This window comes from Lissotriton vulgaris, chromosome 2_1, assembly GCF_964263255.1.
Source record: "Lissotriton vulgaris chromosome 2_1, aLisVul1.2, whole genome shotgun sequence".
NCBI classification, from domain to species: Eukaryota; Metazoa; Chordata; class Amphibia; order Caudata; family Salamandridae; genus Lissotriton; species Lissotriton vulgaris.
This window is the reverse complement of record NC_141687.1, coordinates 827,895,460-827,922,601: the sequence shown is the minus strand read 5'-3', so window position 1 is coordinate 827,922,601 and position 27,142 is coordinate 827,895,460. Positions and strand designations below refer to the sequence as shown.

Here is a 27,142-nt window from a genome sequence, read left to right as displayed (position 1 = left end):
CCCTTCCTTTCAGTAGCTGACTCTTTTCACCAGATAACCACTTTAAAAACAAGCATTTGCAATGCAATAGGTCTCGCATTAGTAAAGTTTGAGCTATTGGTATTGTAAATGACACATTTTTTATTTATGTGTTAGTTTTGAAAATAGCGAAATTAATCGCTTTGTCATTTACAATGCCAATAGTTTTAACTTTCGCAAATGTGACACCTTAGCATTTGTAATGCAATATGTGTTGTATTTACGTGACTTAGATGTATTGATATTACAAATAACAATGGCTTTTAATTTTTTTTTAATTAATACTTAAATAAAAGTTATTGTTATTTATAATGGCATTAGCTTAAAGTTTTGTAAATAACTTTTGTGAAGATTATGTTCAGTGTATTTTATTGTGACGAAAATCCAAGAACAGAAGAGAAATATTAACATCTTTTTTGTGACATGTGTAATAAAGCTTGAAACATTGAGAGAACATATTTGAACCAGTTGTTGTTGAATGGTTGCACAGATTGATGCTGTGGTGGCGCTGAGTGATGCTGTGGCGTTCAGTGATGCTGTGGTAGCGCATAGTGATGTTGTGTTGCCCCTGAGTGATGCTGTGGTGGTGCTGAGTGATACTGTGGTGATGCGATAGAGTGAGTGCAATAGATAGATAGAGTGAGTGCAATAGATAGATAGAGTGAGTGCGATAGATAAGAGTGAGTGCGATAGATAAGAGTGAGGACGATAGATAAGAGTGAGGACGATAGATAAGAGTGAGGACGATAGATAAGAGTGAGGACGATAGATAAGAGTGAGGACGATAGATAAGAGTGAGGACGATAGATAAGAGTGAGGGCGATAGATAAGAGTGAGGGCGATAGATAAGAGTGAGGGCGATAGATAAGAGTGAGGGCGATAGATAAGAGTGAGGGCGATAGATAAGAGTGAGGGCGATAGATAAGAGTGAGGGCGATAGATTAGAGTGAGGGCGATAGATTAGAGTGAGGCTGATAGACAGATAGAGTGAAGCTGATAGACAGATAGAGTGAGGCTGATAGACAGATAGAGTGAGGCTGATAGACAGATAGAGTGAGGCTGATAGACAGATAGAGTGAGGGCGATAGACAGATAGAGTGAGGGCGATAGACAGATAGAGTGAGGGCGATAGACAGATAGAGTGAGGGCGATAGACAGATAGAGTGGGGGCGATAGATAGAGTGGGGGCGATAGATAGATAATGTGAGGGTGATAGATAGAGTGAGGGCAATAGATAGAGTGAGAGTGGCAGATAGATAGATAGATAGATAGATAGAGTGAGGGCGATAGATAGATAGAGTGAGGACGATAGATGGAGTGAGGACGATAGATGGAGTGAGGACGATAGATGGAGTGAGGGCGATAGATAAGAGTGAGGGCGATAGATAAGAGTGAGGGCGATAGATAAGAGTGAGGGCGATAGATAAGAGTGAGGGCGATAGATAAGAGTGAGGGCGATAGATAAGAGTGAGGGCGATAGATAAGAGTGAGGGCGATAGATAGATAGATAGAGTGAGGGCAATAGATAGAGTGAGGGCGATAAGATTTCTTAAGTTACTAGTGCAGAGGAGAAGCTGTACTGCCTCGATGATTATTAGGCACAGGGATTTGTCCAGCTTAGTGACACTAAGGAAGGATGAAAGGCTGAGCCAGTAGATTCCTTTAAGGTTGCAAGCTGAGCTCTGCAGTATGCGCATTAACCCGCTGATATACATTACCAGCAGCTGAAGGAATTCAGTTTCAGGCAGCCCACAATGTTCCAGCCCCTGAGCGTCAGAGTGCATTCTTAACTCTCTCCTGTATGTGCATTGCAGCACCTGTTTCTAAGTATTAAAAAAAGTACTTAAGGGAAAGAGAAAACAAGGTGTCTGGCGCCATCTGGAGGTCTGTCTACACGACCATCCCACTACCCACAACAAAACAGACAGCATGTCATAAAAGATTATCTTTAACAATCCGGACCATACTACTGCAGAAAAACCTGTACAGCCAGGACCTTGCCTGATCCTAGCATGTCTGATGCATAGGACCCCCACCCTGAGGCCTATGAAGCAAACCACATAATTACAATACTCATAACCAAAGAGTAAATGTTTAACACACGCTGTTAATTATCCAATCTAAAAACATACCAACTAACAGGGTAACACTCACGTGCAACTTGTACAATAGTTTAAAATCTGTCTGCAATGTTGCTACACTCGCAATAAACTAATTCAGCGGACGACTATTTGTAAACTTAACTAGGTTAAATCTAGCACTTGGCCTCTAGGGAGGATCGAGCAACCTACCCATTCACAAAGCACTTCAGCGGCCCATCAGCCATAGAAAGCGTTTTACAAAAAGGCCGTATCATAAACGATTAAACCATGCCTGTAACCTGCTTTTTCAGTGAACTAATAGAACTTTTCAGGGGACCTGAGTTCATTCAGAGGGAGCAGAATTCTGTAATAACGTCACTTTGTAATCATAAATCGTATTACCAGGCATCCTGTGTGTGTTGTGTGTGCAAGAAATTAATCAGTGATGCCACAGGCCATGGCGCCAAGTAACCCAAGAGCAAACATGTGTCACGTGAGTGGATGCCTGTCATCAGCTGTGGCCCAGCACCACACTGGCACGAAATACAGCACGCAGGCCTAGAATTCGGCATGGCCTCTTTTGAGAATCACTATGCATCCAATCAGCGGTGCTAAGAGGTACCTATGATTAAAGTCACAGGAAAGCCGCTTTGGCATGCCGGGGAAAAGCCCTATGAAGTTAAACTCACACTTTGTTTTGCTTTTTGCAGTTTTATATAGCACGAACTCGACCTGAAGGTGTTGCTAGGCATGGGGAGATTATGTGACTTGCTCAGAACCACAGGATGTGGAGTCGAAGACGAGGCTCGAACCCGGTAACCCAGCTCCAAGGTCGGCAGCTCCGGCCGTTATGCCACATCCAGTTTTTTTACTGCAGCGTCCACGCACACATTACAAGAAGCAACTAACTTCATGTACAAAACGCACATTGTATTTGGGAACGTGTGGGCTGGCGCCTTCGGCATTTTCAATAGCACATATCCACATCTCCATGGTGTACTCTGCTCATTTGTTAAGTATCCGTGGCTCTGCTAAGCAACTTCAAGCACACAAATCCCCCGCCCCACCAGCTGGGTAAATGTGCCACATTCTATCCCATAGTCAGTGTGGGAGATATTTTGGCACGGGAATGCCCGACGCGGCGGGGTCCTTCATCATTGGCTAGGTCTGAGGTGAAGGAAACCCCTCTAAGCCGCTGCTCCTTTGTCTCAGTGTTGTTCTTGCCAGCCGCCTATCCTCTTTTTATCTCATCTTTCTTTCCAGGCAGGGTGAGTGGCGCGCGCAGTCCCCAGAGAGCAATTAAACCCGCCCTCCCGGGGACTCCTTTTCAGAGCGGGGTGGGAAGGGGCACGAGGGGCTGGGGAGGGTAGTGAGGGGACATTAGTCATTCTGGCATTGGGGGATGCGCGCCTCCTGCCCTCCTCGATAGTGCAGGCCTAAGCTATAGGGCGAAGACAGCCAACACCGAGTAGACGAAAGGACAGCAGATCGAGTGCAGCGACAAGAGCCCGGTGAGGTAAGGGGGGCGTGTGTGCATGCGGTGTGCGTGTGTGCATGCGTGTGTGTGGGTGCGTGTGTGCATGCGTGAGTGTGGGTGTGTGCGCGCGCGATTGAGAGAGGCTGACTTGCTGGGAATGTGGAACAGGAGATGTGCACGGCGCAGTGCTGGACGTGCCCGCCCAAGAGGTGAAATCGCCGAGGGAAAGCGCGTGCCCATTCCCTGTCCAGCATTCCCGGCAAGTCGGCAACAATAGGTCTTTCGCTACGCGAGACCTAAAAAATAAGTGGTTTATTCAGAGCTGAACGGAAATGGTTCATATGCCAAGAAATTACCAATTTCCAATCAGCGCAACTCTTTGCTCCCCCACTTTAGGTTAAGAGGTGGAAAGACCCTCTCAACTAGACATTCTCCCTTTGGACTGGTGTATAAATAAGCTCCATAATTAGGGTGGGACTTAGGACACCTTGTGGAACCTTATTTTCCTTTCGACATCCATTATGCACAGCCTGGCCGTACTTGTGAATAGTTTACAGTTTCCTGTGAAGTATGGGTTTCATCATCATAATGACAACACCCAGTTCCCAAAGAACTCTACAGGGCTTTTAATTTATATGGGGATTATACAGCATATTTATCACCTTCGATGCTCTCTTGTGTGCTCATGACGAGCTGAGCTCATCATGAGCACACCCATTTTCATTAGGGCCCAGCACAGGAGAAGGATACCATCAGCAGCGATGGTGTTAAATACATTTAGGCGACACAGTTACCTAAATTATGAGGCAAAGAAACTACATGATGACGTGAATTTTCTGTAAGTATTATTTTCATTCATTTTAGCTAGAATTTGTTTTGTGAAATCTGCAAATTATGAGGAAAATTATGTGGCAAATGTAAATCCACAATTTTGTAGTAAATTCTGTAGTAAATGGTGCATCTGCAGAATTGTATAAATCCCTCACCATTGCCCATTGTTATATTCATGGAGGGTGGAAACTAACACCTATACATTCTAAGTACAAGTGTTCGTTGGTAACTGCATTTTGAAGTAAATAGCTTTCTAAAGCGAAATGCCCCCAAATAAACACGTAATATAAACATATGTAACAGATGACCGTGTAATATGGTCCTACATTGCCATCTTTGGGTTCTGGTGACAGTAATGCTAGATCTATACCCAGAAAGTGTGCTTGTGATTTGGTGTAAATCTGTTCAGTAGTTTTTGAGAAATTAAGATTCAAAATGTATGTATATTTCACAACTCTGTACTTTTGCAGAGGATTTACACCTAATCTGCGATTTAACGAGTTCAAACTACACCATCTGATCTTGAGGTTCTGGCCACCATTTTAGAACTCCTGGACTCGATCTCTGTGTCTTAGAGAAAAAAAACGTATCAGTAGGCAGGGTAGGGGTTCAAGATTCCAAAAACCACAGATCCATCAAAATGGCCAGCGAGGACCCCGTGTGACTTATGTGAATAGGGGATCCATGAAATCGCAAAAACAAAAAAAGGCACTGCAACCAACACGTCAAAGGTGTGTACAGCATAGGGTCGGTATAGTAAGGTATGGTAATAATCTATTACTTAACGTTACAAAACCGTCGAAATTCACTGAAAAAATCAGTTCAAAGTGACATTTTTCTAAGTATGGTAATATCTTCCTTCATATAAAAAAAGACTTATTCACTGAAAAAAGAAAAAGGTTAAAGTAGCGTTAGAGTTAGGTGAAAATGTCTGTTAAAAAGTTTTCAACTATAAACACCACAGAAATTCAACAGTTATAGTTAAATGAATAAAGTATAACACGAGTCCTCATTATGCACTGCTTATTAGCTCACATACTACATCTCTCGTGACCCGTTGTATGACATCACAAATAACATCAGTGATAAAATCTGAAATGACACAATTGATGACAACAGAGTGCAAGGCAGGGGGTTGAATAAGGTCGCTGACCAAGGTGGGCAGCAATTTAACAGGGTTTTCAAATTCAAATAACAAATCCAGAATGGGTAGGTAGTACCAACATTAAGCTACAGAAGTGTGAAAATGTGCATCATTCATGACTCAGTAATTTAAGGGGAAACACAACTTGAGATAAGGCAGCAGAATTTTAAAACCCCCTTCCTCCCAGGATAACTGTTTAGACCACCGATTTTCTGACAGGCCTGGCCCAGACACAATACATGAGGTACAATTGTTGTTGCTGGGTGAATCACTCCACGTTCTTCTCTATCTGATAGCAGACATGTCATATGGGTGTAACCTACTGTGCGTGCACGAGTTGAATTCCAAAGTAACAGGCGGTAACTAAAGCAAAGCCGCTGAGAGATAGCAGGCTTTGCACCATATGTACTTATAGATTTACATATAGATGCATTCCACTGACGTAAAAGTAGATTCCTGTCTGAATCTCGCATTTTTGTGCCAGAGCTATATTTGGGTAGATGACATTTGTACTGCGATTATTAAACATCAGCAAAAATTTATTTTGGCACAGCACTAAAATGTGGCCAAGATACTAACCTGCAAGTAATTACATTTGTATTCCGTTGTATGGTATTAAATAGCTTATGCACTCCATTGGAACACTTTAAATTAACCCTGTCAAGTTCGGACAGGCCACATTTTCCACATATGGACAGAACAGTACTCTCAAGTTCTGTAAGTAAAAAGAATGTAGAAATAAATATTTATTTGGTAAAGGAGGGGAGCCTGAATGATCTGCGCTACGAAGACCAACACTTTTTTGTCTTATAGGCAGGTCAGGTCATGTCATGGGGACAAATTCAGGAATAAAATAAACCGTGTTATTTATTGTTTGGTAGAGGGCTGCACAACAAATCTAGAAATTCCCTGCCGCCTCCACCAAAAACTGACTCGACCTTACCTTTTCAGTTCAATCTCAGGAGAAGCTGTGGGTGATGAAAAAGGCAAGACATTAAACAAAAGCAAAAGAGTTCTGAACTAAAACCAATCAAGTGGAGGGTAAAAAGAAAATATTCTAAAGAAGAACGTCAAACATTTTCGTTTGCTGACCTTCGGTAGTCACTACCACAGCAATACGGGCATAGCATATTTCCACGAGGGTTGCCACTTAGGCAACACTATGACAGGTTAATGTGTATTTTTCTAGAATAGCAAGTAAAAACAAGACGTCAGCGTTTAGTTGCGTCGGGCGCGAAATGGATCCAAAAAAACCAAGCTGGAGGCAGCTCGGGCGCAGCACGTCTTCCGGAGACGTGCGCGTTCACAGAGCACAATCGGCTCGAGCACAGGCCAATAGCCGCTCGTGCACAGCTCTGTACTCCCTTGGCTGTGAGCACGGTGACTATAATACTCACTGCGGCAGCGCTTCGTGCTGCTAACGGCAGCGAGCCCTAAAAATGAGCTCCAAGTGGATTTATGTAGGTAACCTCTTAAACCAGCTAGGACAACACACAGCGTGTCGGGCCAGAACTGCTGTTCCTGCAACATATGTAAGGCACCCAGAAGAGATCTATCGGCCACTTCAAAAACAAGGCTTTTATAGGTTTTCTGCCACCAATAATGTCAGTAGTCTGAGACCCATGAAAAAAGTGGCAGGTATCCCGGACACTGCTTAAGAAATAAATCTTATTATAGCGGATTGGTAGTGCTTCTGCTGTTTGAATGAGCCATGCTTTGGGAGAACATAAGAAGAGTTTCAACATATTTAACATACATCTGTAATGATGATCAGCTGATCTGTCCTTGGGTTGAGTCCTAAACCTGAGGTCATAGATTGGTTATAATCCATGACTCCTTTTCACATTTACTGGTCACAGTAGTCGCAGGGCTCCCACAATATACATATTAATATACTCGGTCAGCTCGTGATTACAGGGTGGTATCCTGTGTGGGTCCTGAAGTTTACAACTGGGGATCAAGCGCCACTGTACTAATACTCTCCAATCAGATAGTTACTTCCTTAGGACACTTGACTCTCGATTAGTGAAGCCGAACAGCCAATGCTTACTCCTGAAGTTGATAGGGATTGCAAACTCACAACATCACACAGTAATTAATACATCATATCTTCAATGTATAGTCATTGCTTTATCCTTAATTAGAACATTAGAATGTTGGGAGCTCCCTTGTACACTGGGGCAGGCCTTTAATGGCTGGAATAGCCTGGTATGCCGGGCTATAAGGCTGTGTTAGAACATTGGAATGTTGGGGGCTCCATTGAAAACAAGGAAGTGCTCCAGGTTTCCAATGGCCGGTAGAAGCCTGGAGCACCACCATTCCAATGTTTGTCATTCACAGCTGTTGCTGTGAACTAAAGCCTCATAGAGCACAAGGGGGTTTAAATCCCCTTGGGCTCACTGAGGTCTTTGTTTTATTTGTAAGAACATTATGCCCTCTAGTGGCGAAATGTTTTAATAGCCTTATAGCCCAACGTAGCTGGGCTATTTGGGCCATAAAAGTCCCGCTCCCTTGTTAAAGGCCTTTGCCTTTAACGCTCGAGCGGGCCTTTAATGGCCAGTACAGCCCGCTGCCGTGGGCTATAATGCTATAGAAGAAAAGAGACTTTATTTAACTGGTATGTAAAACAAGTTGCAATTAAAATAAGCAAAGAGAAAAGAAGGTGCTGAAACCTTCCGAATAGAGATATGATCCCAATTTTTGAAAATTCTCCAAATTCCTAGTTGTACCATAACATTGTAACTAAGGCCAATACCATCCTCTGAGGCTGCACTCTGGTCGATTTAGAATTTCAGACTTTGTTAGATCCTAGTTTTTCCTAGAACTTTTTCTCTCAGTGTAATCAATCATGTTAGTGCAAGAAGTACAGAAAAAGGGACTCTTGACCTAAATCAGGAACTGGCAGGTGTGTGGCACCATGCTGCACAATTGAAAAGACTGAAGCCTCTGCTGAGGGGTTATCAGTATCCAAGAATATAAAAAGTGTCCCACAGTAATTTCCTAAGTCTAATAACCCACCACTAGAGCTGCAGTGACCCCTATTAAGCTAGTTGTGAGAATCGAAAGATCTGGAGATAAAATAAGTGATGACAGTGGTCTTGTCTTTTGTGTCCATTTATGACAAAGTCCACAGTCACTGTAGCCCTGCAACTACCTGCGGAACCTAATGGTTGTGATTTCTGTGGATGGGACAGTTGTATAAGTGGGCCATTTTGCACTCCGCAGTCTTAGGTGTACCAGAGCACCAGGTGCCCGAATGTCTGGATCTGCCGGTTAAGGTTAGGAATTAATGTTGGGTGCAAGGGTGAAACTTTGGGAATTAACCCTCTGAAGCCAATGACTTCACTAGTTCCTACTTCTAATTGGGCTTTGGTGTTTGTTTAATCAGGCTCTTCCAGGTCAAGTGGATATAAAAAAGATCAAAAAATACTTTTTTTATCTTCAGAAAGACTCACTGGGGAGTCGCTGGGCATGATTCTAGTGTGTGCTCATAAGTAGGATGCTACAGTGAATCTAACTGTGGTGGGTGAAGGAACTGTCCATCATCTGCACCCATGAAAGAGCGATCAAAAGAAATCAGTTATGAACACCTGCAAAGCCGCATATTAGCCACAAATGGGAGAAGACACACGGCACACCATGAATGTCCACAGGATGCACTGGCATAATCTAATATAATGCTACGTGACAGCCAGCAATCCCATCTCTAATTTCCTTATTACAGGCATCTTGTGACGTTCCTAATTGCTTGTAATAAAGACATGACATAACTGCTCTACTGTAATGACTAATTACAGTTGAGTTCTGAGGTCACATGCTGCTGCTGTAGTCTGCAGCGGAAAGGAAAGGCAGGTGAAAGAACATAATCGAAGCTGCACTTTAAAAAAACGAATCGTAACTTTTCCTTCTGTTCTTCTAGATGAACAGTGATAAACGAAAAGGAGATATTTATGGCAACATGTTTATTTTTTCCATGCTTTAGGTAATAATAAGAAATAATCTCTCTGCATGTTTTTACACATTCAGAGCTTCAGCATTTTTCTTTTTTAAATCTGACTTGGATTGAACTGATTATCTTTTTGAAACACATATCTAGCAATGTCAGTCCAAGGTAGGCAGTATTGTGGCGCTCTTGCGTAGGGGTGCGTTGTTCTGTGGCAGGACCACGCCACTGTTATATTTAGAATTCTCTCCCCAGAGGAAGAACACGAGTCGCACACATCACGGTGAGTTGGGATCCAAACTTTATTTCATTTAAACCGCTCCGTTTCCTAATGCATTTCAACTACTCCTGTAGCCTTCGTCAGAGGAGGAGCTTCGAATCTGGAAGCTTTGCAGACAATTACCGGCCAGTTCAATGCTTCCCAGTGATTACCCTCAGGTGGGAGCCTTGGTGGATTGCGCTCTCAAGCATTCTGGTCCTCGTAGTCTGCAACATGCCAGTTCTGTTCCCATTCATGGGCGATGTTTGCTCGGAACCCACAATTGGTTCACATCCGTGATTCTCTGCAAGCCACTTTCATGCGAGCGGAGACTACTCCCAGGGGCCAGTCCCTGGTGGCTGCCACCTGCCGAGTTTCCTTTCGGGTCGTCTCACAATGTCAGTCCAAGGTAGGCAGTATTGTGGCGCTCTTGCGTAGGGGTGCGTTGTTCTGTGGCAGGACCACGCCACTGTTATATTTAGAATTCTCTCCCCAGAGGAAGAACACGAGTCTCACACATCACGGTGAGTTGGGATCCAAACTTTATTTCATTTAAACCGCTCCGTTTCCTAATGCATTTCAACTACTCCTGTAGCCTTCGTCAGAGGAGGAGCTTCGAATCTGGAAGCTTTGCAGACAATTACCGGCCAGTTCAATGCTTCCCAGTGATTACCCTCAGGTGGGAGCCTTGGTGGATTGCGCTCTCAAGCATTCTGGTCCTCGTAGTCTGCAACATGCCAGTTCTGTTCCCATTCATGGGCGATGTTTGCTCGGAACCCACAATTGGTTCACATCCGTGATTCTCTGCAAGCCACTTTCATGCGAGCGGAGACTACTACTATATATGAGAGAGAGAGAGAGAGAGAGATTTGCTTTGGCTGAGAACATACTATTGTAGCTTGCTTTTCAGCTTTGAGTTTTGTATGCCCACATGCAAAGAAGGCATGGTGTTCTGATTTATTCTAAATCAGTGGTTCTTCTGCATTTTACCCTCCCCCATGACTCCCATTTTCTTCAGATTTCCTAATTTGGTATGTATATGGTTGCCTCTTCCATCTGTTGGATCCAACAATTGGGTGATAAACCTGCCTGACCTTTAATCTTTTGTCTCTTCTAGGGAGGCACTGCACGAGGGCTTGGAGTACTGCAGCAGGGTGCAGCGACCAGATGGATCCTGGGAGGGGTGAGTTCATTCCAGGCCTGGAGTGTAGCGGTATGTGTTACTTGACTGGTTAGGGGGTTTGTGTTGTAAACGCCCTTCACCACCACCCTCCGAGCCTGGACCCCGATCAACACCGAAGACACCATCCGCATGATGAACTCCATCCACTCCGGATCACCAACCGACCCCCATCCACTTTGCATCTTCTTACAAAGAGGGATTTCTGGCTTGTTTTGTCTAGAGCATGGTATTTCATTTGTCTCAAGAATTGACGTGAAAGCAGTTTCGCTTTCATGTCTTGGTGGTAATGATGCCCGGCCCAGAGCACTGGGGCTTTTTAGGATTCCGACATACCGTACCAAATTATCTTTGGTTGGTGTAAAAGTAGAGACCAGTGCATTCACAAGGAAATATTTTTATTCCGCGCTTTCTTTGTACATCAGGAGTGAGTGCCCTGACTCTATCTATCTATCGCCCTCACTCTATCTATCTATCACTCTATCTATCTATCGCCCTCACTCTATCTATCGCCCTCACTCTATCTATCTATCGCCCTCACTCTATCTATCTATCTATCTATCTATCGCCCTCACTCTATCTATCCATCGCCCTCACTGTATCTATCTATCACCCTCACTCTATCTATCTATCGCCCTCACTCTATCTATCTATCGCTCTCTCTATCTATCCATCGCCCTCACTCTATCTATCTATCGCCCTCACTCTATCTATCTATCGCCCTCACTGTATCTATCGCCCTCACTCGATCTATCGCCCTCACTCTAACTATCTATCACCCTCTATCTATCACCCTCTATCTATCTATCGCACTCTATATATCTATCGCCCTCACTCTATCAATTGCCATCACTCTATCTGTCTATCTATCACCCTCACGCTATCTGCCTATTGATCTCCCTCCCTCTATCTATATGTCTATCTATCTATCGCCCTCCCTCTATCTATCGCATCACCACAGCATCACTCAGCACCACCACAGCATCACTCAGGGGCACCACAACATCACAATGCGCTACCACAGCATCACTATTCGCTACAACAGCATCACTGAACGCCACAGCAACACTTGTCGCCACCACAACATCACTCTGCGCCACCACATCATCAATCTGTCAACCATTCAACAACAACTGGTTCAAATATGTTCTCTCAATGTTTCAAGCTTTATTACAAATGTCACAAAAAGATGTTAATATTTCTCTTCTGTTCTTGGATTTTCGTCACAATAAAATACACTGAACATAATCTTCACAAACGTTATTTACAAAAATTTAAGCTATTGCCAATATAAATTACAATAACTTTTATTTAAGTATTAATTATTAAAAAATAATTAAAAGCCATTGTTATTTGTGATATCAATACATCTAAGTCACGTAAATACAACACATATTGCATTACAAATGCTATAGGTGTCACATTTGCGAAAGTTAGAAATATTGGCATTGTAAATGACAAAGCTATTAATTCCGCAATTTTCAAAACCAACACATAAATAAAAAAATGTGTCATTTACAATACCAATAGCTCAAACTTTCCTAATGTGAGGCCTATTGCATTGCAAATGCTTGTTAGAAAAGGGTGGATGGAGTAAAGGCAGACAGGGTGGCAGAGGCCTTTTTGCCTTCCTCCCTGCCTTAACGTCACCCTTCAGATTGAGAATTTACAGTCTGTCTGTGAATTCTTTGGATTTGCATGAACCATCGTCACAATGGTTTATACAAAGTCATTGAAAATTTTGGAGTGCGTTTGTCATTGGTGATGAATCCTTACACTAAACGTTTGAAACGTTTACATTTTTAAAAAAAGAACTGCCAAAGCGGAAGCTTGGTTTAGATAAATGTAAAACTAATGGCTCCCACACCATAAGTGTTTTCTCCCAGGGTGTGGGGGGGGTTTCATTCTTTTTATTTTTACTCTCCCTTGCCGAAAACCTGACGGTGAATGGACAGCAAAAAAAAGCCATCCAATCGCTCACTCTACTTGAGCGGACGTTTGGTTGGCTTACTCCATTGGGCCATTGGAGGAGTATGTCAGTAACAGAGCCGGAGTAGGCTTGTTTGTCAACATACTGTCGGTCTGCCCAACCCTAAATTGGGAGGGGGCGGACCGAGAGTTTGGCGGACTGGGTATCCGGGTATTCTGTTGTCATTGTGATTAATTACTCTCTTCCCCAAAATCTAAATTGAGCCCTAATTACCTTGGTGCTTGGGAACTCTGGCATTCAGCAGCGCTGGCAGAGGAATCCATAAGAAAAACTTGGGGTCCTGGTCCTGCACTCCGCTTGTTTTTATTTTTTTTAAAAGCAAATTATGCACTGGTTAAAATACCCTGAAATGTACTCACCTAGATACAATTCAGTTTGCGGTATGCACTATTTAAATACCAAGTTTTATTGGTTATTATAATACTTGACTAATTACTGAAGGGGTGGATTTAGATTTTTAATCTAGCTAGGTTTAGAATATAACCAAGTTTATATTTTTCATTTGGATGGGAATGCATTTTTCAAGTGGCTATTTTGTTTTGTAAGCAAATGTGCCATGCATATGTGTTTATGCAATGTAATCATACATGTCTATCATGTGGATAGAAACATATTTTGTGAACAAGTGTCTATCTTCTGTATTTCTATATCAGATTACCGTTTTTGTGGGCCTTTGTGTGTTGGCAAATAATTGATGTGTTATATTGTCATGTATGTAAACTGTGAGTGGGTGCCTATTTAGTAAGTCAGTGGATTGATATGCTTCTTTTCTACTTTGTATGCATGAGACTATTGTATTGATTTGTAATGTGTGGGGGCTTTTTATGTTCAATGGACATGTATTGTGTGTGTGAACATTGTGCTTAGCTGGGTGTTTCATGGAGGAGTTTATATTTTATAACTGCCAGCTTAGTTTGCATGCAGGTTATTCTTGTTTCGTGTGGTTGGTTTCCTGGGTGAGTGCCTATCTTGCAGCGTTATTTTTGTTTGCGAGTACATACCTTATGTGTTGCTGTATGCCATGAGTCAGTGATATTTGTCGAAATTCTCTCAATTGTTCCTGTGCTGATCCATCTCTTTCTTCTTGGCCTCTGCAGGAGCTGGGGTGTTTGCTTCACCTACGGGACCTGGTTCGGGTTAGAGGCATTTGCTTGCATGGGATACACCTACCGTGATGGGTATGTTTTACATTTGTTTTCACCCCCATAGCACTTTTCGCAAATATAATCATCTCTCGGTGCATGCTCTTGGAGGCTGTCTGCTCTATTGAGTTCAGTGCAGTGTTTTAAGTAGTGAGTTGTGTCTGGTGAATGAGGGCCCCAGGGCAAGTTATTCCAGTTGGTTGGAAAAAGAAAACATTTTAAGGCTCTCGAAAAGGGCATTAGGAGGGGACTAGCTTTGATCTTGACAAGGAGTTCTGTTTTGGGTGGTTGCCAGGAAAACATTTGGTCTCCTCTCCTCATATACTGGGTTTTGAGCATAATGTGAAATGTGTAGATTGTAGAGCAGAGTGACCTGTTCTGTCTGCATAGAATATACATAAGATAAACTTCATGTGCAGTTCCACGACGAATAGAAGTTCACTTCATCTAAAGTAATTCTTTCTTTCAAGGACCATGTCTTCCTTTGAGGTCCTCGGAGGCAACTTTGTTTGTGAGCTTTAACCTTACTAACAGTTTTGTTTGCACTGTGCCTTTTTCTAGGATTCATGGGAGCTAAACCTTCTAGTCTTAGTTAATATTTACAGTGTATTATCAGGGCTACACCAGCCGACAGCTGAGGCTTGAACCTCAGTAAGGGAGAATGTGGTTCCTTGGCACTAGATTAGACTGCTCATCAGTTCTGAGAGTCTCAGACCAAGTTCTCACTTGCAGTACACAGCGTATATATTTCGGTCATTAAGAAGACAAAAACATTATGGTCTGTCAGCCGCCTCTGCGGCTGGTGTGCTGAGGAACATAAGATTGCTGCTGTGGGTCAGATTGACTTACATCTGCTCTATAAATACAATAGTGTTTTTTAAACTCCAACATACCGCTAAATCCATAGCCAGCTCAATGTATTTTGTTTTGGAAGCTAGTGGGGAAGGGGGATGTCTGTGTGCAGAGGCAGCCGATGTCCTCTGACCTGCCTCTTGGGTGTGTTTGCAAGGGGAAGAGGTGGGTAATTATGCCTGCATGAACCTACTTTTGTAACTCATTCTACATCTTTGCCCCTGTAATTCTGCTCCTCTATGTCGGCTTCGGTAGGGGACGGTAATGACACCACAAATTAGCTTTGCTTACATTGACAAACTGTTTGCCCGTGTAACTGTTTCTCAGGTCTGCATGCAGTGAAGTGGTCTCGGCCTGCCAGTTTTTGCTTTCCCACCAAATGGCAGATGGCGGGTGGGGAGAGGACTTCGAATCGTGTGAGCAGCGGAAATATGTGCAAAGCAGGAATTCTCAGATCCACAACACATGCTGGGCCCTACTAGGACTGATGGCTGTCAGGTAATGCCTCCCCATCTGTCACAACTCAGAGCTGTTGGGTACTTAGTTGCTCTACGTCTGCGCACTTCATTCCTGCTGAAACCCATTGGGATTGCCGGCCAAGGTTTACTGACTCCCCTGTATTGTTGCTGCCTTCCACATGAGGAGCCTCTCCAACATTTGCGTCTTTAACTCAAAGAAAATGTTAAAACAAGCGAATAATTCTATTCTGAAGGTAAAGTCTGTAAATGTTAGAGATCAAGCAGGCTTTAATGGAAAACCAATGTAGTGATATAAGGTATGGGATGATCGGATTGCCTCATCAAGTTATTTCAGAGGCGTGTGTTTCCCCTTTCAAAGAAGGTCTGAATTTGGAAGGCAAGCCTAGCTTGGACATAACTGCCTTGCAAGTCTTCCCAGTTGTATAGTTTATGCATATTCTCTCCTTCCTCATCTCATGGCTCTTCAAGTGAAAAGCAACACATGAGACTCAGGGTTACCTTTGAGGTGCTCCTTGAATGCTCTCTAATTTAGGAGTGAAACCCTGAGAGTAAGGCCAGTTAAAAGCCCCCCCAGACATTTTATAATTCCAATGGTGTATTTTACATTAGGTTTCAATTATTCACCCTAACAACAAGGAAGGTCTGATTCTCTAAATTTGTTACAAATTTGTTTTGTGACATTTTACGAGACAGTCCAGAAGACCAGAACCTGGACTACGCATAACCTTTGAGAGAATCAGGCATGCTCTTTGTCAGCCACACAGTGGATGGGGTTGAGAGTATTCTTCTGAAGCAGCTAGTGTTCCCACAAAAAATGTACATATCCTTTGGTGCCCATCCCTGGTGTTCCACTTGCATGAGATTGTGCCTCGAACTTGAAGTTCCCCGTGGCTGCCATTCTCGTTGGACTTTATGCATTTTTTATTTTATTTATGTATTTATTTTTAAAGTTTTCTATAGCGCGAACCAGACCCAGGGTAGGGTAACGGAGTGTTTACATATCGAGCAAGGTGATACACAATTTAGTGAAAACACATTGTATAGCAAAAAAGTAACAGCAGAAGGGTTCAGGTGGATTGCCGCATTGAGCAATGTTCTGAGCACTAAAAACAAGTTCGAGATCGTATAGGTGTTCGCTTACTTTCTTAACTCGAAAGTAGAGGTAGTTAGGAGGTTGAATAGCTGGGGTTGTGATTGTGCAGATTTAAGGTAGGAATTTGCCCATCAAGAATTATTTTTCTGATGTATGGCGGCAGCGAGTTCCATATTCTTGGTGCTGCTCCAGAGAAAGCTCTGTTGGACTTTTTGGTCTTGTTGAAACGTGAGGGTTTCAGAAGTAGATTGTCTGCTACTTTTAAAACACAAATCCTGTGTGCTAACATAAAGGCATTCGATGACCAAAGGGTCTTGAATGAGGTAGTATATTTAGGAATCACGATTCGGGTATGTTTATGTGCATTGGTTGAGGTTAACAGGGCACAGCTGCTGAATGAAGTATGCAAACAATTGGACCGATGTGAATGTTTGCATGTCCATGGTTGGAAGATCCAATGTTCTCAAAATGTTAATCTTGCCTAAAATGTTATATTTTTTTGAGATCTGTGCCATTGGAGATATCTCGTGCTAATCTTGCCTCATTACAATTTATCTGTGCTAGATTTCTATGGGCTCAGGGTAAACCACGGAGAGCTATGCAATACATGATCCTGCCTCGGCTGCAAGGGGGCTGGGCCGTCCCAGACTTCACTTTATACTATTATGTTTGTATGTTGCAGCATATGAACATATTGTTAACTTGGGCTGAACCGACTTGTATGGCTGAAGCTCCCTCTATCTATCAAATGTTGTTGGGCAGCTATGCCAAAAACCGAATGTTTATTAACTTGGGCAGGAGCTACTATAAGAGAACTAGATTTAAGGTTCTTAATGCGGCCTATAAAGTCTGGATGGCTGTTAAAAAGAACTATAGGGTGAAAAGGATATCCTGTTATACCCTGCTAACTGCTACCACCCTTCTCCCATCGATTTTATGGGATCGAGTGGTTGATAGCTGGCGGGCTAAAGGGGTTTGTTATATTGGAGAGTTATGTATTAATGGGGGTCTTATGTCTTTTGATATGTTCACTGATCAATTTCATTTGTCTCGCTCAGACTTTTTTAAGTACTTGCAAATCCGTGACTATTTGTTTAAAGCCCGATGGAAAATCGAAGTTAACCCTCTTATTGAGGCGGTGAGGAAAGGGGCACGGATTGGAACACTCTATACATTATTATTGGATACCATGGACAACAATCTTGAGGCTCATAATTTAAAATGGGATAATAGGTTGGGGTGCCTTGGTACTAGGGTTGAAACTTCTATCGAACTGGCTGAGAGATTGTTTATGTCAGATAATCTTCGTGCACAGCATTTCAAGACTGTTTTTAATTTATACTACACCCCAGCGAAAATATCTAAATGGGGGGGATCTAATGACGGAAAGTGCTTTCGCTGTGGGTCAGATGATGCCGACTTGGTACATGTTTTTTATACATGTGGGCATTTAAACAGTCAGTCAGTCAGGATATCTTTATTCGACTTATTACAAGTCATACAAAGAAACAAAAAGACGATAAAACATAACATAGGATTCATACGTACGTACATAACCCAGCGTTATCCCAAGAACATCAAAACTGCATATGCATTTAAAATACTATATACAAAATTAAGACAATACAAATACAAATCGTTTCAAAGAGAGCAAACATAATAACCCTTAAAAATTACTAAGGCGAAATTTGACCAGCAGCTTTCACCCTAGCTGCAGCCACTAAAAAGTTAGCAATGCAAAAGGTAGTGCGCGGATCTGACAAAAGCTGTAAATGAAGCAATGCTGGGCGTACCTGAGTAAAACCTGCTTCTTTTAGAATAGGGAGCAAGTATTTTTTCCTCTGCTCATGAAAAAAGCTGCAAAACATAACAAAGTGCATTGTGTCCTGCACCGAGAAGTCGTCACAGCTACAGGGTGGGGCTTGGTCTGGCTTCTGCCAACCCTTGAATGAACCTAGGTAGTAGTGTATCAGGTTAAACCTGAACTTGGTTAATAGGAACCTATGATAAGGGAAAGTTACAAAACTGAGATAAGGTGCGAGGGAGGGGGCACTAACCAAAAGGTTATGTGACCTGACTGATGGCTTCAGTAGTTCATCATCCTCGCGTCGCGCTTCCTTACTTTCCCTAAATGCCTTTTTTATGTAACCTATATCCAGGGCCCTGATTTTATCTGGGCATGAAAAAAGTTCGGGGCGACCTAGGTCAGTGAATGATTTAATTAAATAGGCCACCCATGGAATACTGCTGTGTTTGTCTAAAGATAAAACATCTTTCAGTATTTTGTGATTTAGTGGGAGATCTTCATTCAGCCACATTTTCAGCCATAGGATCAGGGGTGCTAAGCTCAATAAATCTGACAAATACGGTAAACCCACCTCTCGATGGATTGAATAGGTTGGGGTAGACTGAGGTACAGAGAGAAGGGATCTAATAAATCTGTTTTCCGCTCTCTGGATAGGGTCAAGGTTAACATAGCCCCACAAAGGTGAACCATAAAGTGCAATGGCCACTGGTTTGCACTTATAGATCTTTAAAAGGGCTTCCATGGGCCTATCTCCCAACTTGCCTGCAAAACCCAGGATCGCTGAAGAGGATCTAGATACCGCCAACTTTTTAGCTCTTATCTGTGGCCCCCATGTTCCCTTTTGGTCAAATAGTACACCCAGATAGGGGAATGTAGTTACCATTGAGACAGGGACCCCTCTACAAAAGAAAGATTTATGCCTTTTTTTGCTACACTCACGCCCCATAACCATTGTGTGAGATTTTGAGACATTTACCTTCAAATCCAAATTATTCATAAAAGTGCCAAATGCATCCAAAAGAATTTGAAGGCCAACACCAGTGCGGGCGATCAACACGGCGTCATCCGAGTACAGGAGTGCCGGGATTTGTACATCACCTGCGCGTGGGACGTCCGCGTCCAGGCGGCGCAGGTGTGCCCCCAGGCCGTTAATATAGATGGTAAAAAGCGTGGGGGCTAAGATGCAGCCTTGCCGTACCCCCTTTAGGGATTTAAACAGTGGGGTACATCTACCATTATTTGACACTCGTACGGCTGCAAACAGCTCCTGATGCATGGTGGCCATGAACGAGACCAAGGCTTCGTCGATGCCCAGCTCCAGCAGGATCGCCCACAGTTTTGACCTATTAACAAGGTCGAACGCCGATGAAAGGTCCATAAAAGCAAGAAACACAGAACCCTCCTTGGCTACCGTATACTTGGAGATGAGTAAGTGCAGGTTAATACATTGTTCGATAGTTCCTTTTCTCTCTCTAAAACCATATTGCAAGTCAGATAGGCCACCACAATCCTCAATGTTCTCCCTCAGTCTGGCTAAAAGAACTCTACCCAATATTTTTATGGTTGAGTCCAGAAGGGATATGGGCCTGTAGAATGCGGGATCGTCCCTCCGTCCTTTGTTTTTAAAAATGGGGACGATCGTGGATATGGCCCATGAGGCAGGGGCTGGATTGCCGTTGACTGCATTAAACACGTTTGACATAACCTCAGCCCATAGTTTAGGTGAAAACATGAAGAAGTCGGCCGGGACTCCATCCGGACCAGGTGCCTTGTGTTTGGTGGTTGCCAGGAGAGCTTTTTCCACTTCTTGCGAATTAAAGGTGATAGGATGTACGTGGTTGTTGTGCAAATGGCCCCTATTAGGGCCTTCGTCATCGGCGCCCCCATATACGTTTTTGAAAAAGGACAACCATGTATCATCGGTAATCACACAATCCAAGGGTGCGTTGTTATCTTCCGCAAATAGGGGCTGCTTCATGATCTCCCAAAATCTCCTGCTGTCCTTCAGTACAGCTGCAGAAAGGAGATTGTCCCATGTTTCGCGTTTAATGGTGTCTTTGCGTTTTTTTGTAGCCGCTTTATAGATCTTCCTTTTCCTTGAAATGTCAGCTTTATCCCTGGGAACAGATTTTAGTGCCACAAGCAATTCTCTGTGTGCTTTCGAGCATGCATGGTCAAACCAACGCTTATGGCCTTGGGGTCCCGGAGTGGGTTTGGCCAGGAGATCCTTAGAGACCTGAACGCATATAGCCTCATAAGCTGCTACTGTTGTATGCCCTTGAGTGCCCGGGTTTCTACAGAGCTCGACTTGAGCTTCGATTTTAGGAAGGCATTTTTTATAGAAATTTTCCGGGATCACTTTGGCCCACTTTACTCGTCTGTCTTGATCAGCGGTCCTCAGGGGTTGTGCCACTTTCTCTTTTGCTGGAGGTGCCCCCATGTAGGCTCCCCATGCCACTTCAAGAAGTACTGGGTTATGGTCACTGAAGTGTGTGGATACAGTGCGATAGGCCATAGACCGGCTTAAAATGCCTAATGAGACAAAAATATAGTCAATCACTGTACCATATTGGGTGCCAGTAAAAGTTGGGTTTCTCGGGACGCAGTCAGGTTCGTTTAAATCAAAGTTGGCCAGGAGTTCCTCAAGCTCCTGCCCCTCTACGGAATGTTCGAAATGAGGACCCTGTAGGGCTACATCGTCGACATCGTTTGCATCGCTACCCTTGCAGGCTAATTCACACAAATGAATATTAAAATCGCTATTCACAGACTCTGCCGGAACAGGGACCCGTTTTTTCCCCATTGTTAGGACAGTAACAGCTCACCTCAGATGGATTATAATAAAGGTGCACTGCAAGCGATAATGTAACAAGCAGTCAGTGACAATGGAATGGTATCGATTTATAGTGCCCCTCCCGGCGCTTCTGCCGCGTCGGGGAACGCGCCGCCGCTGAGCCTGATGAGAAACGTAGTCCCAAGGCGGCGGCGCGACTGGTGGCGGGAATTTGGCGGTATTGGCTGGTCAGCTGTAAGTGATTCTCCGTGCGCTCTCTGGGCACAAGCGCTAACAGGTAAGGCTCCGGTCGTTGTGCGTTAGCTGAGTCTCCCCCATTTAAACAGTCTGTTTGACCATATAGAGATATTCTTAGATGAGATTCTGGGTGGGCCTGTACGATTATCAGTAGCTCATGTATTGTTGGAGGTTGCGGGGGGATCGGTAGAGGATCAATTGCTCCTTAAATTTTGGTATTTCATTTTTCTAGCTACAGCCATGGCTAGATTGCGTATTGCTTCAATGTGGTTGCAAAAAGACGCCCCTTCTTTTGAACTATGGAGAGCTAGATTCTTATCTATGTTTAATATTGAGTATAGTTTATATGCTCTAAAAGGCAGACGGAAAAAGAAATTAGGCTGTGAGATCTGGGGTCCAGTAGCGGCTTATATGGATGTATAAACCTCCTGTGTATGGTATTTTCCTAAGAAAATCTGTTGCTGTTTTGTCTTCCTTATATATCTATTTCCGTATTATGTATTTATTTGACTTTATGGAAAATATGGTTTAATGTATTGTAATATGACTGCCTTTCATTCTTTGGTATTTCTTTTTATCATGTGCCTTTGTGTGCGCTCATGGATTATCAATTAAAAAAATGTAAAGCAAAAAAGTAACAGTAGAAGGGTTCGGGTGGATCGACGCATTGAGCATTGTTCTGAGCGCTAAAAACAAGTTCGAGATCGTATAGGTCTTAGCTTTCTTTCATAACTCGAAAGTAGAGATAGTTAGGAGGTTGAATAGCTGGTGTTGTGATTGTGCAGATTTAAGGTAGGAATTTGCCCATCAAGAATGATTTTGCCTCCTCTTTCAAGAGGGGCGTAGAGGAGATTTTTCTGATGTATGGCGGCAGCGAGTTCCGGCTGCTCCAGAGAAAGCTCTGTTGGAGGTTGTGGTCTTGTTGAAACGTGAGGGTTTCAGAAGTAGATTGTCTGCGCTCCCAGAGTGCCTGTCTCCTCCCAATAGGGTACGTTTTTGGGCTAGGTACTGGGGGTGTTGTGGTGTAGCACCTTGTGAGTGATACAGGCCATCTTTAGGTGGATTCGCGCTTCATAGGGTAGCCAGTTGAGTACCTTGAGGTGTGGAGATATGTTGTCGTATTTCCTGGAACCTGTTAAGAGTCTTGCTGCAGCATTGAGACAGACTTTTAGAGGGGCGGTTGATATTTTGGGAAGACCTGAGAGGGTGGTACATCCATATTCCAGCCTTGAGATAACTAAGGACTGAACGGCAGTATTGAGGTCCGGGTTCTCAACGAAAGGCTTCATTTTTCAGAGGTAGCTGAGGTGGAAGCGGGCATTTTTAGCCAACAAGTTGATCTGATTTTGCATGTTAAGGTTCTATTCCAGTGTGATTCTAAGTGATATGGTGGAGTCCACCAGAGTCGGCATGCAGTTCAGAGCAGTGATCAATTTGATCCATTCATTTGTCACCGTGGAGTTATTCGCTGGGGAGATCAAAAGAAATTCTGTATTTTGTGAATTTAGCTTTAGGTAGTTGTTCGTTAGCCATTGGACAATCTTTTCAAGAGCTAGATTCATTGTCTTAATCTCTTCGATAGAGGAGATCTTGATGTACAGTTGGGTGTCGTCCGCGTACATGTGGAAGGTGAGGTTCGCCTGCTGTAGTAGAGCGGTAAGAGGCTCTACATAAAGGTTGAATAGCATGGGGGATGAGCTAGAGCCTTGTGGAACTCCTAGTAGGTTAGATGAGGCAGCAGAGAGATTTTTGTTGACCATGTACAATTGTGTTCTGCTTTCCAGGAAGGATTTGAACCATTGTAAGACTTTCCCAGATAAATCCATCCTGTATTCTAGTCTTCTTAGAATTTTGTCGTGATTGACCGTATCAAAGGCTGCTGAGAGGTCGAGTAGGACTAGTAAACCAGTTTTGTTGCGATCAAGAGATTGAAGCGCGTCGTCAACTATGAGCAGGATGGCTGTTTCTGTGCTATGGCCAGGTCTGAAGCCCGATTGGTGGCTGTTCAGTAGATTGAAGTTCGAGATGTGTTGGTTCAGTTGTTGTTGAACACATTTTTCTAAGACTTTAGCTAGCATGGGAATGTTGGTTATTGGTCAGAGGTTGTTGAGTCAGAGATGTTAGCTGTAGGTTTTTTTAGGATAGGGGTGACTTGTCCCGTCTTCAAGCAATCCGGGATATGACCTTGTGCTAGCGAGGCATTGATGATTTTGATCCTTAGGGGTGCGATGGTATGGTAGAGGTGGGGTAGGCAATTTGAGGGGACAGGGTTATTGAAGTGGTTGTTGAGCTTGGTAGTTGCTAGAATATTGGTGATGTCATTGGTGGAGTGGTGTGGCTCACTGGTTAGAGGCGGCAGACCCGGGAGCAGAGGACGGCCCGGGACCAGGGTTCAATTACCGACGCGGCAGGGTCGTGGACCAGGGTCAGCGGACTCGATAATTCTCACCTCGGTGCCTACTTTAACCAGGGATCACATTCGGCAACTCTGGGTATTAGCTTGCCTCATCTCCACAATGGCCCCCCACATACGCCGGGGATGGCTGGTTTCACCTTGGAGATACCCAGTAGGGACCATCTCACAGGGAAAGCCAGGACGGGTTCCCCAGCGGTCTTCTGCGCAGAGATACTCCTTCGGGAGTCGATTCTAGTGCGTTAGAAACCCACAACTAATTAAATAATTAATTAAGATCATATAGTTTGAAAGTAGACCAGTGCGAGTTATTCTTGGGAAGTGGTAGCTCACGTGGTGCAGAGTTATCGTCTTGTATGCTCTTTAGGGAGATTGAGTTACTTGCCGCCGCACTAAGCTTGAGTTGGAGGGAGTTTGTTTTAGTTGTGAAAAATGAAGAAAATTCTTCACTACTCAGCTGAGATTTCGATGTTAGGAGTGAAGATTTGGCTAATTTGTTGGATTGTTGTTTCAGAATAGCAAAGAGTCTCTTTGGTCTATTTTTAGCCTTGTCTAGTTCTGATTTGAAAGTCTTTTTTTGATCATAGAATGTTTTTATTGTAGGAGTTTCTAGATTCCCTAAGAAGTTTAAGATGGTGGGGGGAAGGATGTTGCCTCCATTTCCGTTTGTTTTTTCTAAGTTTGCATCTCTCATCATTATGACTGAATGAATGAATGAATGAAATACATTTCTACAGTGAAAAACAGCTGCACCAAAAAGGAACGTCCTGGCATGAGGTGATAGTAAGACGTAGTTAGAAAGACAAGCGGGACCAGCCAAGATTAGCCCCCTCTGAAAAAGCGGGTCTTCAGAAGGCTGTTAAAAGAATTCTCGGATTTAGCACATCTAATATGATCCAGTAAAAGTTTCCAGAGCTTCGGGCCAAAAAAAGAGAAGGACTTGCCACCTGCTCTGGGCTTTTTAATCTTCGGAATGCAAAGCAGGTTATGGTTGGCTAAGCGTAAAGCTCTGCAACGCAGGTATCTTTTCATGTTGTCACAGTTCTACATTGGCTAATTCAGTTAAGTGGCTCTAAACTTTGTCAGGGCTTTGAACTTCATTGTTTGCCTGATGGGAAGCCAGAGGACACTTCTTGAGCCATTCCGAATCAATTGCCTTTTAGGAATATTCACCACCAGTCTGGCTGCCGCATTCTGAACTTGTGGCAATCTATTTAACAATGCTTGGGGAAATCCCAGGAGCAACACGTTGGCGTAATCAAGTCTAGATATAATTAATGCATGAACAATAATTTTTCTGGTGTGTTCTGGCAACATTTGAGAGTTTTTCTCAGAGTTTTCTGTACAGAAAAACAGACCCTGTTGGTAGCAGTAACAAAAGGCTTAAACTGGAGGGCTTTGTCTAGCTTGACCCCCACGTTTTTCACTGAGGTAGATTATGCCAGGGAGTCACATTTCAGAAGGCCACAGGTTAGTCAAATCTGGTATAAATGAGGAGCCAAACATCAGGTTTTTAAATTTGTCAAAGTTTAAGCAAAGACAGCTTTTTTTCATCCAACCTGCTACTACAGATAGGCAAGCCTGAAAGTTGGCTGAGACTGAGGCGTCAAGGTGTTTTAATAGACAGACATCAACTGGGTATCATCGGCGTAGGACACCACACCATATTGAAACCACCACTGTACCCCAAAACCCAAACCTAACCCTGAACCCTTAAAATACCCCTGTACCCCAAAACCCAAACCTAGCCCTGAACCCTTAAAATACCCCTCTACCCCAAAACCCAAACCTACCCCTGAACCCTAAAAATACCCCTGTACCCCAAAACCCAATCCTAGCCCTGAACCCTAAAAATACCCCTGTACCCCAAAACCCATACCTATCCCTAAACCCTAAAATTACCCCTGTACCCCATAACCCAAAACTATATCTGAAACCTTAAAATACCCAAACACCCCAAAACATATAGCTCAGTACCCCAAAACATAGACCCCTATACCCATACTTACCTTATCCAAACATTAAAATAAACATGCTTTTACCATTCATGCATTTACAACGAATTTCGTTGTAAATGTATGCGTGGTAAAGGCATATAAAATGTAATGCCATGCGTTATCATGGCATTGCGGAGTCATGGTACTTTCGTAATAAAAGTATGCGGAGTGATGGTATGCAGAAAGAAAGTTGCGGAATAATGGGTGTTTACCCTCCCCCGGTAAGTACATTGGTGGCACGGCAGCCCACATCTCCAGAAACATACTCCTATTTTTTCACCACCCATTTGAAAAATGCACAGGTCTTTCTCATCGATGGCCAGCACCGACATACACTTTTAGACACACCTCCCACCACAAGTTCTAGAATTGCGAATTTTAGAGCTGGGGAGCTACGTTCGAATCTCGGCATCAGCTCAACATCCTGTGATTCCAGGCAAATCGCTTTGTCTCCCCGTGCCTACCACAAATGAATGTGTTCTTCTGTAATGTAAATTGTGCTCATGCCATGTTGTCGAGTTCGCGCTATATAATATTGCAAGGAAAAATAAAGTAGGGAAACTCGAGTTCACACACAACTGAACGCGCACTCTTAAGAGCATCAGCAGTGTACTGTGAATCGGAGCGTTTCACAGGCCTGTCACAGATAAGAAATGCTATCAAAACGAAATCCTACAAAACAATATACTACTGGCCGGCAGCAATTCATACCTGGACAACGTCGGGACGGGCTGCTAGTATATATATATATGCACTCTTTGTCCTTGAGTGTGTCTGTGTATCCCTCTGTTTTGTTGTTTATGTTGCTCTCTGTAGCACTTACCTTCCTGTTTGTACCTATGAGTGTCTGCGTTCTGTCGTTTTGCATGTCTTCTTTGCTTGTTTCTTAGGGTGTCTTTCAGTGTCCTTGCTTATCTCTAAATCTTGCCACATGTTCCTGGACAGGTTTCCAGATGTTGCAGTTCTTGAAAAAGGCATCCGAGTTTTGATTGACAGACAGCAAAGCAATGGAGACTGGCCGCAGGTAAGACAAAGTGACTCTCGAGATACCTTGCTGGGCCATCTTGCTGTGCATACGCATTTGAAAGGCTCGTTCATTGTTACAGCTTGTAGGTGAGGCAGAAGGTCTTGACATTTTAGAAAATTGGTTATTTATAGACTGGAACTTGAAACGTGTAGTCATACTCATGAATTCCCTTCAGTAAGGGTCCCTCCAGTGCAGAGAAGAAACAGTGTGTTCGAGGCATATGGGTTGCAGACCACACACTAGTGCATAGATCGCCATCTGGTGGTGGGACCGGATGATTAAACTCTGTTGTTGTCTTGGAAGAGTCTTTGTTTGGTAGAGGACTCCTCCTGTAGAGCGAAGTGCGCATGGGCATCGACTCCATCTTTAGATTGTTTT

At 43.5% G+C, this 27,142-nt stretch overlaps 1 protein-coding gene across 1 annotated transcript in view; it reads left to right on the top strand.

Moving 5' to 3' along the window:
* The window catches only part of LOC147731233 (lanosterol synthase-like), a 175,576-nt gene that overhangs the window by 137,793 nt on the left and 10,641 nt on the right, over positions 1-27,142 (top strand). The window contains exons 18-21 of the mRNA XM_086956238.1: positions 10,871-10,936; positions 14,021-14,101; positions 15,245-15,415; positions 26,683-26,761. Of these exons, the coding sequence (XP_086812364.1) occupies positions 10,871-10,936; positions 14,021-14,101; positions 15,245-15,415; positions 26,683-26,761 (397 nt within the window). The remainder of the gene's footprint in view (positions 1-10,870; positions 10,937-14,020; positions 14,102-15,244; positions 15,416-26,682; positions 26,762-27,142) is intronic.